This window comes from Girardinichthys multiradiatus, chromosome 17, assembly GCF_021462225.1.
Source record: "Girardinichthys multiradiatus isolate DD_20200921_A chromosome 17, DD_fGirMul_XY1, whole genome shotgun sequence".
NCBI lineage: Eukaryota > Metazoa > Chordata > Actinopteri > Cyprinodontiformes > Goodeidae > Girardinichthys > Girardinichthys multiradiatus.
In genome coordinates, this window is record NC_061809.1 from 30,701,167 (window position 1) to 30,719,717 (window position 18,551).

The 18,551-nt window shown below is 40.3% G+C and overlaps 2 protein-coding genes across 8 annotated transcripts in view; both read left to right on the top strand.

Moving 5' to 3' along the window:
* LOC124883096 (coiled-coil domain-containing protein 136-like) overlaps nt 1-5,854 on the top strand; it is a 31,640-nt gene extending 25,786 nt beyond the window's left edge. For both annotated transcript variants that reach the window (XM_047390002.1, XM_047390003.1), the window contains one exon: nt 5,357-5,854. The gene's annotated coding sequence lies outside the window, so the exon portion shown is untranslated. The remainder of the gene's footprint in view (nt 1-5,356) is intronic.
* Nucleotides 5,855-9,222: 3,368 nt separating this feature from the next.
* si:dkeyp-27e10.3 (UPF0606 protein KIAA1549) overlaps nt 9,223-18,551 on the top strand; it is a 37,117-nt gene continuing 27,788 nt past the window's right edge. For all 6 annotated transcript variants that reach the window (XR_007042151.1, XM_047390343.1, XM_047390346.1 and 3 more), the window contains exons 1-2: nt 9,223-11,649; nt 15,998-16,212. Coding sequence is in view for 5 of the 6 variants with exons in the window: in XM_047390343.1 (XP_047246299.1) it covers nt 16,059-16,212 (154 nt within the window). In the remaining variant the exon portion in view is untranslated. The remainder of the gene's footprint in view (nt 11,650-15,997; nt 16,213-18,551) is intronic.

The following is an 18,551-nucleotide window of genomic DNA, read 5'->3' on the forward strand; positions in this document are numbered from 1 at the left end:
AATCAGAAGGTCAGAGTTAGTTCTGCTGGCTAGCTGATGGGGGCAACGTACAGGATGTGAGAACATCTACATGAAAAATGTCATAGTAGGAGTTATTTAATAAATAAGAGTCTTTATACATTAATAATAGAGATTAATCACATGAAATAATTTCTGACACAAAAAGCAAAGTTTATAAACTCTTATAAACTTGTTTTAAGTCTGATTCAATAACTAGATGAATAGGATTGATGTTATGATAATGTGCAGCAATTTCTAACTTGACTTAGTGGAAACTGTAAGTTATGTTTTAATGCTGTTGGTCATCCTACCACACAGATCCAGATGCAGTTAAACTCATCATGTCCTAATGAAGGTCAACCAGCAGTACCATCAGTACAGCCACTGCAGTATGATGGAAAAGTTTACATTCTTTACATGAACAAAGCTCTCCATCCAGTCTGAATGCTGCAGAATCACCCAAAATACAGAAAAAAACTAGAAATAAACAACAAAACATCAAGTTTGCATAGAAAACATGCTGTCATGGCAACACTGACAGGAAGTGATCACATTTTCAGCTGATCGCTCATCATGCTGAGATGTTTCATGTCACCACAGATATTCTTTAGCTCTAGGTTCTACAACCCCAGTTCAATGAAATTGGAAAATTATGTAAAACATAAATAAAAACAGAATCCAATGATCTGCCATTCCAGTCCAACCTTTATGCAGTTTAATCCACCACAAAGACAAGATATTTAGTGTTCAAACTGATAATCTTTGTTTTTTACAAATATTCGCTCATGTAAAATTTGATGCCAGCAACACGTTCCAACTAAGCTGAAACAACGGCAACAACAGACTGGGAAAGTTGAGGAATGCTGTTTGGATCATTCCACAGGTGGACAGGTTAACTGGAAACAGGTGAGGGTCATGATTGGGTTTAAAAAGAGCATCTCTAAAAGGTTCAGTCGTTCACCAGCAAGGATGGGGTCAAGTTTACCACTTTGAGGACAACTGTGTGAGCAAATAGTTGAGCAGTTTAAGAACAACGTTCCCCAACGTACAACTGCAGGAATTTAGGAATGTCGTCATCTACAGATTCAGAGAATCTGGAGAAATCTCTGCAGCAAGGAGGAAAACATTGAATACCGGTGACCTTCGACCCCTCAGGAGGCACTGCATTAAAGACCAACATCATTCAGTACCAGATATCACCACATGGGCTCAGCAACTCTTCAGAACCATTGTCAGTTAACTCAGTTCATTTCTACGTCTACAAGTTAAACTCTACAATGCAAAGACAAGACACACATCAACAACAACCAGAACCGGCGTTGGATTCTCTGGACCCGAGCTCATCTGAGATGGACTGAAGCAAAGTGGAAAAGTCTGCTGTGGTCTGACGAGTCAACATTCCAGGTTGTTCATGGAAATCCTGGACGTTGTGTCGTCCAGGTTAAAAAGAAATGGACTATCTGGATTGTTATCAGAGCAAAGTTCAGAAGTCAGCATCTGTGATGGTCGTTGTGTAGGACCAATCCTGACATAATTAAAATACATACATAAATACATAAATGACTCAATAAAAAAATGACTGGGCCAAAAGGTATATTGATATATAAATTAGAGTGCCATTAAATGCAACAAAATAACAAAGAGAAGAGATTTATCAATATTTGATAAACTGATCTGTTATAAAAATATATTTCTATTTTAATCTTTAACTGTTGCAATTTATCTCTTTGCTATTATGCTTATTTTTTAGTTTAACCACTAATTTTGAATCATACTTTTTTCTTGAACTCTATATTTTTCATCTGTTTATTTAATACCAGTGAAGTTTGTGCTGTTTTATTTCTTCTGGGGGGAGGGTCTCTGGACCTGCGTCACCGCCCCAGCTTCTCTCCTATTGGCTGAGGTCAAGCCTCCAGGAAGTAGCTGCTGAGCCCACTGCCCCAGAGACCCCTAGAGATGCTGAGGGTCCGATGGGCGGGACAAAGCCCAGCATTTTTACTTCGTTATTGAACTCAGTGTTTAAAGCTGCATCGATACCAGAGATAAGAAGTTGATTCTGAACAAATGTTGAGCGCGTTGTAGCGCATATTTAGTCAATGACATGAACACACAACAGTATATATTTGATCACTTATTTTTTGACATTTTAGGGGAAGCTGAGCTTCCCTTGCAGTCTTAGAGCAATCAACACTGATATTTTAGGAACTTCAACGTTAAATTAGCATCTTTAAAGACTTATAACAATATTTGGTGGAAATATTCAGATTTACATTCTCACACATAAAGTTGGTAAATATGATCAATATTAATCATCATAATAATGATCTTTTTAAAGTAAACTGTCTTTAAGGATGATTCTGTCCTGATAAACTGTTCAGTTTCTCTAGATGTCACTCAATAAGTTTCATTTACATCTGATGGGGAATTTAAAAAGAAAGTCCCCTAAATAATCCATGTACTGTATACCTTGCCATATCTATACCTTTTAATGCCCTCATTAAAAGGTATAGATATGGCACTACTTCCTGTCTGATGTTCCAGGCTTATTCCTCTCCTTATAAACATTTAAAAGTGTTATCCACATCTAATGTAGGATTTCAGACTTAAAGCAATACTAATAGAGCAATATCTCCTAATCTTTGACTGTATTCATAACGCCATTAAAAGAATGAAGCTACGTCATCTCTAGATGTCACTTCATTCATATCTGATGTGGAAATTCAAAATTACACCTCGGGAATTTTGTAATAACCTCTACTTACAGTATAATCATCTGCTAAAAAGAAAAATGTCTGCCAGAGACCGGTGTAGACCATCTGTGTCACTAAAAGTATACATATCTGCTGTTAAACTCTAAAGCCACCTGAATATTCCAATATAATTTCTCTCTGTCATATCCAGAGGAGAAGACCTGCAGGGAGCTCAGATTCCCAGGTTTGAGTTTCAGTTGTGCTTTAAAATATGGGAAGTATATTTGTTGTTTCTCCAGAAACTCCCTCTAATGTATCTGACTGATTAAAGCCCTATGTTGGACTTGGTGACCACAATGACTTTCCCAGGAGCCTGGACTGTATTCTGAGTAAAATGATCGACATCTTTATGAGACTTTAATTTAAAAATCCCACATAAAATATAAATAAAACATATTAAGTGACATTTAAAGAAACTGCACTGTTAATCAGGACAGAAATCATCATTTAATGACATTTACTTTAAAAAGATTATTAACATGGTGATTAATATTTGCTATATTTAGCAGGCCATATTTCTGAAAAATTTATAGCTGAATATTTTCAAGACGTATCATTAAAAATGATTTCTTTAAAGATTTAAATAATTTAAAGTTGCAAATTTAACATTGAAGTTTCCTCTGGTTAGAGTAGGAATACAGTTTGTCATTGAGTCATGCTTTTATTTTGAAAGAAATTCCGTAAACATGACTTCCTCTTAGTACTTCAGCAAACTGAAGTATTCTCTCAGGGTCAACAGGATATAGTAAACTATCCCGACTAACAGCGCCATCTACCACCAGATCCACAACGTCTTTAGCAACATGACAGCTAGCTGCTGCTAGCAGCTCCTTTCAGAACCAGGCAGCTATAATAAGGCTCAGCAGCTACTTCCTGGAGGCTTGGCCTCAGCCAATAGGAGAGAAGCTGAGGCAGTAGAGCTGTTCCAAGCCCGCCCCTTGATCTCTGCCCCACCCCCTCTGTGTCAGCCTCCAATTTTTCCATTGAGTCATTTATTTATTTCTGTATGTATTTTAATTAGCAGAATTGGTCCTCCATAGTGTCCTCCGGGTCAAAGAGGAAAAGGACTATCTGGATTGTTATCAGCGCGAGGTTCAAGGCCAGCATCTGTGATGGTATGGAGGTGTGTTGGTGTCCATGGCATCATGGGTAACTGGCACATCTGTGAAGGCACCATTAATGCTGGACGGTCCATACAGGTTCTGGAGCAACATCTGCTGTCATCCTAGCAACATCTTCTTCAGGGACGTCCTACTTATTTCAGCCAGACAATACCAAGCCACATTCTGCACGTGTTCCACCAGCGTGGCTTCATAGTAACAGAGTTCTGGTTCTAGACTGGCCCACCTGCGCTCCAGACCTGTCTCCCATTGAACACGTGTGGAGCATTATGAAGATCAGAATATGATAACAGAGACCCTGGACTGTTGAGCAACTGAAGTTGTTCATCAAGCAAGAATGGGACATAGTTCCTCCTAGAAAGCTCCAACAATTAGTCCTCGGTTCCCAAACTCTGACTGAGTGTTAGAAGAAAAGGTGAAGAAACACAGTGGTGGACATGACCCGGTCCAGCTTTGATGGAACGTGTTGCAAGCATCAGACTCAACATGAGGAAAATTACTGTCACTGGGTTCTGGTTTTATTCATGTTTTACACAACGACCCAACTTCATTGAACTGGGGTTGTAGATGTTGAGGCTCTTTAATCATAACACACATCATTAAATGGTGCAACTCTCACCACGTCATGCTCCGAGCCACCAGTAATATACATGAAGGGAATGGGGCATAATGCAAACCTCTTAGATCATTCTGTGCTGCATTCACGTGCACTCAGACATCTTATATTTATTCATTTAAACACTAGTTCAGAGAGCGGTTATGTTTAAAATTAACACTGCAATGAAGTGCTTCAGTTTTTGTAACACATTCATTCAAAGTCCCTCCTCTAGTCTTGGTATGAAATGAACCCTAGCTCTGCATGTTTTCTTAAGTAAACATGTTGATTTACATGCCTGTGGTCTCAAATTATACAATCAATCACAAGCATAATCAATTCTTCCATCTTCTCACCATATCACTGTGAAAAATGAAAGTCTTCAGCAACTACTCTGCAGATATAGTTATTGGTGAGCGGCACACAAGGTGATATCAGTCTGCCATATCCAGGATGGCTCAGTGGAAAGCGACGCCATTATTTCCATGTGGTAAGACAGCGTCCCAGTCTGTAGTCGGACACGTCTGCACACAGCGCAGCAGAACTTGGAGGCAGTGATCAGAAACAAACAGCCGTTTCCTCCCAGACTGTGGTGCATTTGTATTTTTAGCTCTTCACATTTTTTAAGCAGTGAAATTAAAGAGTAGTTTAATAATTACACATTGAACCAGCCTGACCTGCTTTCTACAGAAAAACAGCGTGCTGAAGAGTAGATCGACCTGTTTGGCTCTGTGAAGACATGATGTTTAGGTGCTGAACATGATGTTGACCACCTAAACATCTACATCTAGCTTAGTTCATGTGAGGGAAAGTCTGATGTCTCTTTAAACATCATGATGGCAGCTGTTTGAGAATCCGTTAACAGTTTTCTTTGTGTTGTCAATAAACAGGACCTGGAACTGATCACCATCACAGCCCTGAGGCCCAAAGAGAAACTCTTTTAATTAATAAGTTACTAACAGCAAACCAACCACATCACTTCTCACTTTGAGTAGAATATCAAAAAAGTTACAAATATGTAGGATGTTTGTCTTTCAACATATTTAAGTCATTCCTTGTTATTTCTTCCTAAACTAAAGTAATACTTTGCACTGAGAGTGACTCTGAAGACCTGTAGCAGTTCTCCTCATACATTGACTCTGCTACAGCCTGCTTGATGCTTCTTCTAATGTGTTTTTGTCTAATGACTGATTTTATTCACCAGCTCTGATTTGTAGCATGACATAAAAATCGGATTCAGTCATCTTTTATTTTCTCTAATAATACTTTTATAAAGTGATGAAAAAAACCAGTATTTCTCTGTCTGTAGTAGTGCAACATAACTAATGTATCTTTGAAAAACGTGGAGATTATTTGTTTCAGATGAATACACTGTGTTTAATACCAAAGTTGCTTTAAACTTTCTGATATTATAGCGAAGCTCTGTGTAACAGAGTTTTGATGTGTTTCAGTTCAAATATTGTTTCTTATTGGGGGGGGGGGCTGTTGGGGAAAGGTAGATCAGATTCATATTCAAAAACACTTTATTCACCCCAAAGGAAATAAAATATAGCTCATATTATGAAGGTTTCTTCAAAGAGCCGTTGTAGATGCTGATGACTGTGGGCAGGAAGGATCTCCTGTAGCGCTCCATCTTACAGCAGATCTGAAGAAGCCTCTGACTGAAGACACTCTGTTGTTGTAGGACAGTCTGATGAAGAGGATGATCAGGGTTCTCCATGATGTTCTTCATTTTATGAAGAATCCTTCTTTCCACAACGATCTCCAGAGGTTCCAGAGGAGTCCCCAGAACAGAACCAGCCTTCTTTATCAGCTTGTTGAGCTTTTTTAATCCCTGGTTCTGATGCTGCTTCCCCAGCAGATGATGGTAGAAGAGATCACACTTTCCACAACAGACTTATAGAAGATATGCAGCATCTTGCTGCAAACACTGAAGGACCTAAGCTTCCTCAAGAAGTACAGTCTGCTCTGTCCCTTCTTGTTGACGGCTTCACAGTTGCATCTCCACTCTAGTCTGTTGTCCAGGTGAACACCGAGGTATTTATACTCCTCCACCACCTCCACTTCTTCTCCCATGATAGAAATAGTTTTTGACTTATTCCTGTTTCTCTTAAAATCTACAATCATCTCCTTTGTTTTAGTCACGTTCAAAATGAGATGATTGTTTCCACACCATGCCACAAAGTGGTCCACCACCTTCCTGTACTCAGCTTCTTGTCCATCTCTGATCCAAAAACAACTGCAGAATCATCTGAGTATTTCTGCAGATGACAGGAGTCTGTCTTGTCCTGGAAGTCTGAGGTGTACAGAGTGAAAAGGAATGGTGAGAGTACAGTCCCCTGTGGTGCTCCTGTGCTGCTGACTACCTGGTTAGACTCACAACCCTTCAGTCTCACAAACTATGGCCTGTTTGTCAGGTAGTCTTTGATCCAGGAGATTGTTGAGGCCTCCACCTGAGTCTTCTAGAGTTTCTGACAAAGCAAATCAGGTTGGATTGTATTAAATGTTCTGGAGAAATCAAAGAACATGATCCTCACAGTGCTGCTGGCTTTGTCCAGATGATAGTGGGTTTGTTGAAGCAGGTGTATGATGGCATCTTCAACTCCAACTCCACAGCAAACTGAAGGAGGTCCCGATGGTTTACTGTTTGCTTACTCAGGTGGACCAACAGGACCTTCTGGGTGTGGGATGTCAGGGCAGCAGGTCTATAGTTATCGAGTCACCTGATATTGTTTTGCTGGAGCTGCTCTCCAGCTTCTTCTTGTACACCTCCTTGCTGTCTCTTATCTTGACTTTAAGTTGCTTCTGTAAACTCCTCAATAATTGCCTGTCTCCCTCTCTGAAGGCTCTTTTTTTCTTGTTAAGCAGGTCACTGGTGATCGAGGGTTTGTTATCTCACCGTTCTGGTGGGGATGGTGGTAACCACACAGAGGTTTATATAGTCAGTCACAGATTCAGTCATGGCATTGATGTCCTCTCCACTGGCACGGTGCGTCCCAGTCTATAGCCTTAAAGCAACCACGCAGGGCTTCTTCAGCTTCCTGTGACCATCTTCTCTTGGTTCTCTTCATTGCAGGTTGCTACTGAACAAGGGGTTTATATTGCGAGCAGAAAAACAAGATAATGATCTGATTTGCCAAGAAGAGGTTGTAGCAGAGAAGGAGGTGTGGTTAAAATCACCAGATATTGCCACAAATGCACTTGAGTGTTGTGTCTGTTGCTTAGCAATAACTGAGCTGATGACATCACATTTAATGCCAGCAGCATCTGATGGTGGAATGCATACTGTTACCAAAATAACACTGAACTCTTGGTAAATAATATGGATAAAAACGTATTACTAAAATTCAATATGCGGACGACAAAATATTTTCATCTCTGTCTGCTCGCATGGTTAGAAAGCCAGACAGAAAGACTTTGGAGTTACAGATATGATCCTGTACGCATGTCAGGATCATATCTGTAACACATAATACTACTTTACAGAGTCCTTGTCCGTGATAGAAAATAAATGGATGAATTTCAATCAGAGATCTCACGTAATGATCAGAGGAAGAGTTGGTTTGAACTTCCTCCTTCTCTCCACTTTGCTCTTGCTCTGTGTTCATGCGTTCTCTTTAACTCATCTGGTATTTGGGGTTGCATTTTAAGTATTTCATCTTTCAAATGTCTAGTAGTTGTTGACAGCTGTGAGAAAAACCTTGTTGCTATGGATGCGCATCATACCTGTCCACAAGTTAAAAAGTAACAGCAAAAATTCTTCGAGTTGCGCAGCATCTGAAACAAGGTAAAACTAGCTTTAAAACTAATGTTTCCACCACGAAAACGAGGATGAAAATGTTAAAAAGAATAAATCAGAAGGAATGTAACAGATACTGCATACTGCCACCTTGTGCAGCGATATTCTAGAAGTAAAATGTTGGTGTTTATGAGAGTAAAAATCAGATATTGTCAATGATGAATATAAAAAAAATCAAATTGTTTTGTAAGCAGAACAGTTTAAATAGATATATTGAAGTAGTTTAGCTCTTTCACATCCCTGTTCAGACAGGATGAATCAAGAATACATAGCCTAATTCTGTGTACATGTCTCTTAACTGTAAAAATATGGTTTTGAGAATATTTATGGTTTTACAACAATAGCTTTCTGTCCGCGATGTGATGTTGCTGATTGCTGAAATAACTGCACAATAAAATTAGTAAATACTCTCAATGATTTGACTATTTAAATGGATTGAGACAGTAAAAGGAAGAAGACCAAAGACACAGCCTTGTGGAACAACCAGCTGGACATAAGATAGGCTAAATAGCGCCCTATGTAGCCATCACTTGGAAAGACTTTGTTGAGTTAAATCAGTGATAAATCTGAATGCTGAGCACACATTGGGACATATTTCATTACAAATGCCAAATGTGTTTGATCAGGACTAATATAAAAACAAGTGAAATTTATTTTAGTGCAAATAAAAGTAATAAACATTTAATAAATGAAGTATGATGAAGATCTCAGTTGAATTTACCAGTCTAAGTCTTGGTTATTTTTCCTATCTACTCAAAGATAAATACAAATGCAATTAAAAGTCAAAATGACAACAATATTTTTTTTGTAGCTTTTAAGCTCTTTGCTATGTTGATAAACACAAGTTTGGCACATTTAGTTTATATGTGACTGCAAACTAAAATGTATAAAGAGCCGAAATAGACTGTGATCCTGATCAGGGGCTGCATGGACGCAGCTGGCATTGTTGCCTTGGATGGATGGATGGATGGAAGGATGACAATAAATCAGGAGATAGGGTCCTGTAAAATATCTGCAACAATAAAGAAACAGAAGTCCTGAAGGATCTGTTGAACAGGCTAACAGCTGAATGTTGATGATGTCAGGGTTCCTTTTTCAATGTTCCTTTACTTTAGACGTTTGTAAATTTATTGCATGACAGACGAGCAGAGACCAAAATGAAAGAACATTTCAGCAAACTGTTTTATTTCTCCTGTTTTTCATCATAAAGAGTCAAGTAAAATAACAGGGATGCCCTGGTATCTCAAACCTGTAAAAAATGAAGACATTTTATTAGGTTATGCAGTTTTAATATATTTTGTTTGTTTGAGTTGTGAAAATAAATGTGGTTTTTTTTTTTATTTAGGCATAACTTTGACTTCTTAGTTTTAGTTTTTTGGGAGGTTTTTGAGTCATCTCGTTTTATTTTGCTCTTTTTGGAGGTCTTTCTGTGTCAAAGCTCAATATTGGTAAAACAACGTGATCAAGAATTGCAGTTCTTTATCAGAAATCAGTTTTATCCTGCAAATGTCGAATCTGTGTGTACTCTGTTATTTAGCTTACATTTACAAAGCTGTGTAGCTGCTGCATGCACGTTTCACTGTATGAACTCCGTGAACATGTATGTTGGCTTTATTTCTAACCAGTTGGAGGTTACGGTGTAGAAACCAGATCTCATCTTCTCAGCACAAATAAAACATGTTTTCTGTCTCGTAGCAGAACTTTTTTAGGGCTGAAAGTTTTCACACCCAGGTCATTTTAAATTGGGAAAATTGTGCAAGATTGATTTATAAAATAATGGGAAGTAAAGTGGTTTAAATGATTATAAATCATCAAAAATTTGAGTTTAAGCTTTGAAATTGTGATTTTAAAAAAACACCAAAGACTTTTTTTTTCTGGATGAAGACTTGCTGGAACATTTTCTTTTGGATTGACATGATTTTGTTTATACTAGATGTCTGAAATTTAGTTTCTGTCTGTTTTGCTCCACAGTGAGAACAATGTGCTTCAGAAGGATATTTCTATACAGATGGGACTGAGAGTGAATTATTATCCAGTCGTTTTTCAATAACAAACCAAAAAGCAAGAGAGACATAATAGTCATTTTACCATTCTATTTTAGTCCAGAGTTTCATCAACATGTTTGGGATTCATGTCTCATTTCTGTCCCCAAAACAAAAACAAAACTATTCCTTGGACTTATTTCTGTGTCTTCATCAAATTGACTCTTTCTGATGATTTGTTTGTTTCCCACAGTTAAAAAGGTCTGAATCTATGAATCTATCATTTCAGTTTTCTTACGCAGTCTTCTTCCTCCCGATTCTAACAGTAAGAGCATTAACGCTCATGCAGCAGGGCATTGTTCAGTCTCCTGTCAGTCCGGTTCTGTTTCTCCTCAGCCTAGGTAAGATGCTTGTAGTCAATGTGTAGGAGTCATCTGTGCGTAGTGGATTCTGATGTGCCGACTCCAGCCTCAGTCCACTCCTTGTGAAGCTTCCTCAATTTTTTGAATAGTCTCCACTTGATAATCCTTTCAAGACTGCAGTTATCCCTGTTTCTGGTACACCTTTTCCTACCACATTTTTTCCTTCCACTCAACCTTCTAGGAGTACTTTTTCACAATTTTCTGAGACCCTGAATTTTGTGTTTTCTTTCACTTTAAGCCATAAACATCAAAAGTACAAGAACTAAAGGCTTGAAATATGTCCCTCTGTGATATGAATCTATATAAAATACAAGTTTCACTTTTTGAAATGAGTGATGATAAATATTAAACTTTTTTATGATATTCAAATTTTTGAAACTGTGCTAAAATGTCCTGGCATATGGAAACGCGTTACAAGCTTAAGTGTCGGTGAACAGTGGTCCAGAAGGTGTAGCCAACTGACAGCTAGATGTTTCCTCGCCAGAAGATCAGTTCCATCCAAGCAGATCTCCACAGCGCTGAGACCCTGACACAGATATGGGCTGGGGTTCTTCTGGACAAATAAAGATATTAATCTTATAGTAACAGTCATAAAAACCTATTACCTGCTAAAAGGTCAGGCGCATAACTTGTCTGGTAGCTGGGTCAGAAAGGCTGCTTATCTGGGCTGAACCGGGTCAACGTTTAAACCAATGAACGCCTCTCTAGGCGGACTTTCAACTAAAAGCTCACTGGGATGGTTCGGCAGAAATAGGTTCAACTAGATTTGGATCAGAAGATACTGAGGCGGAGCGGGGTTCTACTGGGACTGAATCTGTCGGACCTACGCGGATGGATCCGGGTCGGAGGGAGCTGGTCTGATTTGTTGGAGGATTAGAAGACTGCGGACAGAGGAGGAAGGAGTGATTCTGCAGGGATCCTTCACGGCGCGGCGTGGAGGAGAGACGTGACGCGTCCGAACCGCATCTCCAGGATGGCAGGTAGGTCCGGTTTGTGACTGAGGTTCTAAAGCATGCTGTGCTGCTAATGGTTCGGTTCTTTTCTTTGGAGCTCTGATGAATCGCCGGAACTCAGTGTCCTTAAGCAGCTCCAGCTGCGGCTTTCCCCGCTCCGCAGCCTTCAAGGTTCGGATGAAGGAGGGAGGCGTCTCCGATAGTGGACCGGTTCACATTGATCTAGAACCATGTTAGAGCTCGGCTGCACCGGCCCGGAACCCGAATAACCCAGACTCTGATGTTCTGTGGTGACCGCGGGGTGCAGGTGAATGTTAGCGGGTTATCTGACTCATAAGTGGGTCGGCGTGAAAGGGGGCCGGATCGGACCGAGTCGTCAGCGGTGTAAGAGGCCGGAAAACGGCTGTGGATCCGGAACGGACCTGAACGATGCCTTGGTCTGAGTCAGGGTTGGTCGGATCCAGGCCTCAGACATCAGATATGCGCTGGTACCAAATCAGCTGGTGCTTTCAGCGCCGCCTGTTGATCTAAAATCACGATTTGCATTTATTGGATCTGATGAATTTGGGTTCTGATTCTGCTGACTGAAAGAGAAAGCTGAGGTCAGCGGCTGGTTTCTTTCAGCCTCTTTAGTGACGAGATCTTTAATGGATCAAAATATGAACTCAAATTATCTTTATCATCGTTTTATTCTTGGAAATAACAAACGTCAGTGTTGCTTTGACGCAGCGGGATGAGCTGTGAAAAATGATGATTAATAAATGTCATTGCAGAAGTCAACCATAACATTAAAATTATTTTCCTCCCATCGCTTATGAGGGTCAGTTGTTGGTGTATTCAATCCTGTTATTTTATTTTTATACTGTTTTAGGAAACTAATTTCACCTTCAGGTTTTATTGATGTTTTATTTAAGTTACCTCTAATATTAGCTTGTTTCAGTAACTTGTTTGCTGTAATGTGCTGTAAATTGATTCAGGGGTGTGTAAGATCTCAGGAGCCCATCAGTCACTGAGAAAGTCCACAACATTAAAACCAATCACAAATGAGGCACAGGCTACCTTCACAGCTCCTAACTGCCTTAGGAGCATCTTTAGCCTTTTCATCTGCAACGTTTCTGGATTCTTAGGGCACCAGGTGGTAAATGACTGGACTGTGATTTTATTTGAGTCAAATGTAATCCAATCAGTTCAGTTTCCTGGGTCACAACATGATTTGCATGCTGAACATCTATAAGGAGAACTTCCTGTTCCACCACTTTCCAAAGCTGTTCTGATGGACTGAGATCTGCTGACTGTGGAGGTCAGTGAACTCAGTTTGAGATGATCTGTTCTGTGTGACCTGTCCCGTTATCCTGGTGGAAGTAGCCATCAGAAGATGGTCCACCGTGATACCACCACCAGCCTGAGCTTTTGATACAAGGCAGGAAGGATCCATGATTTAGTTTTAACTCTACCATCAATTTGAACTTCATTGAGTTGTCCTTACCACACCTAGATACCCAAGTGCATTGAGTCATTGGCTGAGTTACCCTTTATTGTAACAAGGAACAGAATAGGTGTACCTAATAAAATGGCCGGTGAAACAGATCATAAAGACGCAGGAAGGAGGTATCACATGTGTGACATGTTTCATCCATAACCCAACAGGATTTGTGTTTGTTCATTCAGTCATTTCTTCACCAGCAACAGTATACAGCGCCTTGCAAAAGTATTCGGCCCCCTTGAACTTTTCAACTTCTTGCCACATTTCAGGCTTCAAACATAAAGATATAAAAGTCTAATATTTTGTGAAGAATCAACAACAAGTGGGACACAATCGTGAAGTGGAATGAAATTTATTGGATGTGTCAAACTTTTTTAACAAATAAAAAACTGAAAAGTGGGGCGTGTAATATTATTCGGCCCCCTTGCATTAATACTTTGTAGCGCCACCCTTTGCTGCAATTACAGCTGCAAGTCTCTTGGGGTTTGTCTCTATCAGTTTTCACATCAAGAGACTGAAATTCTTGTCCATTCTTCCTTGTAAAACAGCTGGAGTTCAGTGAGGTTGGATGGAGAGCGTTAGTGAACAGCAGTCTTCAGCTGTTTCCACAGATTCTCGATTGGATTCAGGTCTGGACTTTGACTTGGCCATTCCAACACCTGGATACGTTTATTTGTGAACCATTTCATTGTAGATTTGGCTTTATGTTTTGGATCATTGTCTTGTTGGAAGATAAATCTCTGTTCCAGTCTCAGGTCTCTTGCAGACTCCAACAGGTTTTCTTCCAGAATGGTCCTGTATTTGGACCCATCCATCTTCCCATCAATTTTGACCATCTTCTCTGTCCCTGCTGATGAAAATCCAGCCCAAACCATGATGCTGTCACCACCATGTTTGACAGTGGGGATGGTGTGTTCAGGGTGATGAGCTGTGTTGCTTTTACACCAAACATATCGTTTTGCATTGTGACCAAACAGTTTGATTTTGGTTTCTTCTGACCAGAGCACCTTCTTCCACATGTTTGGTGTGTCTCCCAGGTGGCTTGCGGTAAACTTTAAACGAGACTTTTTATGGATATCTTTGAGAAATGGCTTTCTTCTTGCCACTCTTCCATAAAGGCCAGATTTGTGCCGTGTACGACTGATTGTTGTCCTATGGACAGACTCTCCCACCTCAGCTGTAGATCTCTGCAGTTCATCCAGAGTGATCATGGGCCTCTTGACTGCATCTCTGATCAGTCTTCTCCTTGTTCGAGATGAGAGTTTAGAGTGACGGCCGGGTCTTGGTAGATTTGCAGTGGTCTGATACTCCTTCCATTTCAATATGATTGCTTGCACAGTTCTCCTTGGGATGTTTAAAGCTTGGGAAATCTTTTTGTATCCAAATCCAGCTTTAAACTTCTCCACAACAGTATCTTGGACCTGCCTGGTGTGATCCTTGGTCTTCATGATGCTCTCTGCGCTTTGAACAGAACCCTGAGACTATCACAGAGCAGGTGCATTTATACGGAGACTTGATTACACACAGGTGGATTCTATGTATCATCATCAGTCATTTGGGACAACATTGGATCATTCAGAGATCCTCACTGAACTTCTGGAGTCAGTTTGCTGCACTGAAAGTAAAGGGGCCGAATAATATTGCACGACCCACTTTTCAGTTTTTTATTTGTTAAAAAAGTTTGACACATCCAATAAATTTCATTCCACTTCATGATTGTGTCTCACTTGTTGTTGATTCTTCACAAAAAATTAGAATTTTATATCTTTATGTTTGAAGCCTGAAATGTGACAAAAGGTTGAAAGGTTCAAGGGGGCCGAATACTTTTGCAAGGCACTGTAGTTTAAAATGAAATATCAGTAAAACGGATTTTAACCAACATCGGTCTAGGTCTGTTTAGTTTTATTTACACTAATTCACATAAATGGTTCCCCCACTAACCTCCCTAATACCCATTTATCATCATTCTAATTCCTCTTTATGTCTCATCTATCATTCCCCCCCATTGACCTTCATGACCTTTTGTTAATCCTAAACCCTCCTTTATTCCACTGGTTCTCTTTATCTGTATTTAAATTATTTTTATCATCCCACTCATCTTTCCTGTAACCTTTTAAAACCAATTTATAATCCTCTTCATCCCTCTTTTGCCCCATTTATCATCTTCCCTATAGATCTTGACAACCCATTTACTCATCATCTTAATTCTCGTTCATATGCTCCTTTCATGGACCTCATTCTCCTAATACTTCTTTCCAACCCATCTTAGCTGGACCAAACCTGCCTTGTCCGTAGGGATAGAAGTACTGGACTGTTTTTCTTACAGGAACACAGTGCTGGACCAGGGGTTGGGTTGAGTGAGATCAGTTATCAAGTGATCTTCATGAATAATGTGATGGTCAGACTGGTTAAGAAATCAGTGAGTTCAGTGTGAGGAAAGCACATGGATCTTACTGGGTTTGCTTGGTCTGCATACCTAAACAGTATTTTATCTACCCACATGCAGGTGAACCAACCTGAACTAACACAAGGTGCTTATGAATGAGGAGAGGATCTTGCTCACATGTGTTGCAGACCATCAGAAGAAGAGCTTTTCCTGTCTGACCTGAAGCTTTGCACATCCTGTTGCAGACTTCGTATGGTCAGGTTTAAAAACCTCTCAGTTAGGATGAGGAAAACCTTTTTTTCTGGAAGTCTGGGAAAGCTGGAAGAACTGTTCCATTAGAGATGTTCCTGGTGTTTGAATTCAGAAGTCACATCACTCTGGGAGGGGGAAAATATCTGTTCTAGTCCTCAGAAACATGTCACTAACAATACGTCATGATGTTGACCCATACGGTCCAATTGATTATTGATCAGCAGGTGAATCAGGACTCTGCTTGTACTGTTCAGGTCCTCCTGACGAGCCCTTGGCTCTTTGCATCGGAGTCAGACCGCCAGGCCATTGAAGATAATGGACCCTGGGTTCCTGCTGGGCTCCAGCTTCAGGACCAGGATCAGGACCGGTATGGACCCCAGAACCACGGCGTATCGACAAACCCTCGGAGTGATGATTCTGATGGCTGGCACGCTGGTGTCCATGGCAACCAGCAGCTCACCTGAAGCAGGTAAGATGAATTTCTTCCATCTGCTGGTTGTTGGACTTGTGGCCTCCAGAAGAGGAGGAATCTCTCTGTTTCTTATTTTACTTTTATGTTGTCAATCCTCCCACATCACTGACTCACTCTGTCCATGTACAGCACTAAATAAGTCATGTGACCTGCTGACGTCTGACTGTTGAGGCATCATCTGCTCCATCCACCAATCAGATGTACAGATTTCAGTGGCTGTTAGTCCGATATTGCCATCATGATGCTTCATGATGCTTTTATAAATCCATGTTTAGACTCCTGCATTGCCTTGTGATGCTATCTATCTATCTATCTATCTATCTATCTATCTATCTATCTATCTATCTATCTATCTATCTATCTATCTATCTATCTATCTATCTATCTATCTATCTATCTATCTATCTATCTATCTATCTATCTATCTATCTATCTATCTATCTATCTATCTATCTATCTATCTATCTATCTATCTATCTATCTATCTATCTCTCTCTCTCTCTCTATCATGGCGTTTTCAAGGGCGTCTTCTTCTTAATACCAATGACTTTTCTCTCATCTGCACGTGATTCTGCTGCACAGCATCACCATGGAAACAAGGCCAGGACCAGATGAAAAGTGTGTGTGTCACACAAAGATAAATGTGTTCGAATTACAAACAGAGAGCAAACCGAGCCATCAGCTCTAATAGTCACATAATTAATGAGGAAAAGAACAACCTCCTTGAGTTTTATGAAAGCATTTCACCAACACTTAAAGATTTGGCTATAAACATAAAAACTAATCCAGCAGCCAGGAGGCCTTTCTGTTGGTTAATCAATTCATTATGTGGAGTTTGTTGAGAAAAGTGGCTGTTCAGTGTGTTCTAAGTCTAATTTTATTGATGCTGCATTCCTGAAAGCCGTCTCTTAAGTAAATAAATATCACAATAAAATCCATGGTCTTCTGCTTGTCTGAGATCAGCCCCACCACTGTGGTGTCATCTGTGAACTTGACAGTGGTGTTGTTGTGGTGAGAGGGGGTGCAATTGTAGGTGTAGAGGATGTAGAGCAGGAGGCTTAACACTTGCAGGTGGAGTGTGGAAGTCTGATGTTCCTTAATTTGTCCACCAGTCTGTTGGGGATTACGGTGTTGAATGCTGAGCTATAGTCCTTATAATAGCAGCCATGCTTAGCTCCCCCTGCTGTTGTAGATGGGACAGTGCAGCATTGAGGACTGTGGCTACAGCATCCGCAGTGGATCTGTGAGCCCTATAGGCTAAGTGGTGGGGGTTGAAACCTTCAGGGAGGAGTGATGTGAGCCCTGACCAGATGTTCAAACCATTTCATGACCACTGGTGTCAGAGCAACTGGCTTGTAGCCATTAGGCCTGGATATGTGGGGTTTCTTGGGCAGGTGGACAAAGATGGAGGATTTCAGATAGGGAGGGACAGTGGATTGGTACAGGAAAAGGTTAAAAATTCTGGGGAGGACTCCTGCCAGCTGATCATCACATTGGCCCTGCACTCGAGCGGACAGTAGACCAGGCCAGGATGTTGAATTTGGCTTTATAGTTCAGCTCTTTCTTCACCAAGACCAGATCACAGACCACAGATGAAGCCCCTCTGTCTACCCATCTCTCGACCAATCACCATGATAGCGAAACCCCTAGTCTGAAAGGAACATTCCACTTTTTTCTGGTTGGGAACCCTGAACTTGGAGTGGAAGGAACCTGCTGTTTATAGTTGTTGCACCGATCCCTACACACAACAAACTGAGACAGAAAGCACAATTCATGTTCACTTATTTAAACTCAACTTGATTCCAGCACAGTCCAATCATTACAGTCAGATGTCTATCTATGGAAGCCTGACTTTGCAGCAGTCCTTCCTCCAGACCAAGCATATGGCAACAGTGCAAAGTAACATCACCCTTTTACCACAAAGACATTTCCAACACAATCAGAACCCAGCTCTGTGTGAACGACTTTGTGCTCCACTGACAGGGTTGTGAGAACAAAAAGGAGACAGAAAATCTGCAAAATAATCTACTGTTGTATAAAAAGACACTTCACCAAGCTAGAACAGTTTATTTCTCATCATTAATAGAAGAGAACAAGAATAATCCTAGGTTTCTCTTTAGTACAGTTGCTAAACTTACACAGAGTCATAGCTCTGTTGAGCCATCCATTCCCTTAGCTCTTAGCAGTCATGACTTTATGGGATTCTTCTTAAATAAAATTGATTCTATTAAAAAGAAAATCTTTGACATACTCCTGAAGATGATTACTTCATCCTCAGCAAGTGAGACAACATTGGAAGAAACTGTAGAACCTGATCTGTGTTTGGACTGTTCTGA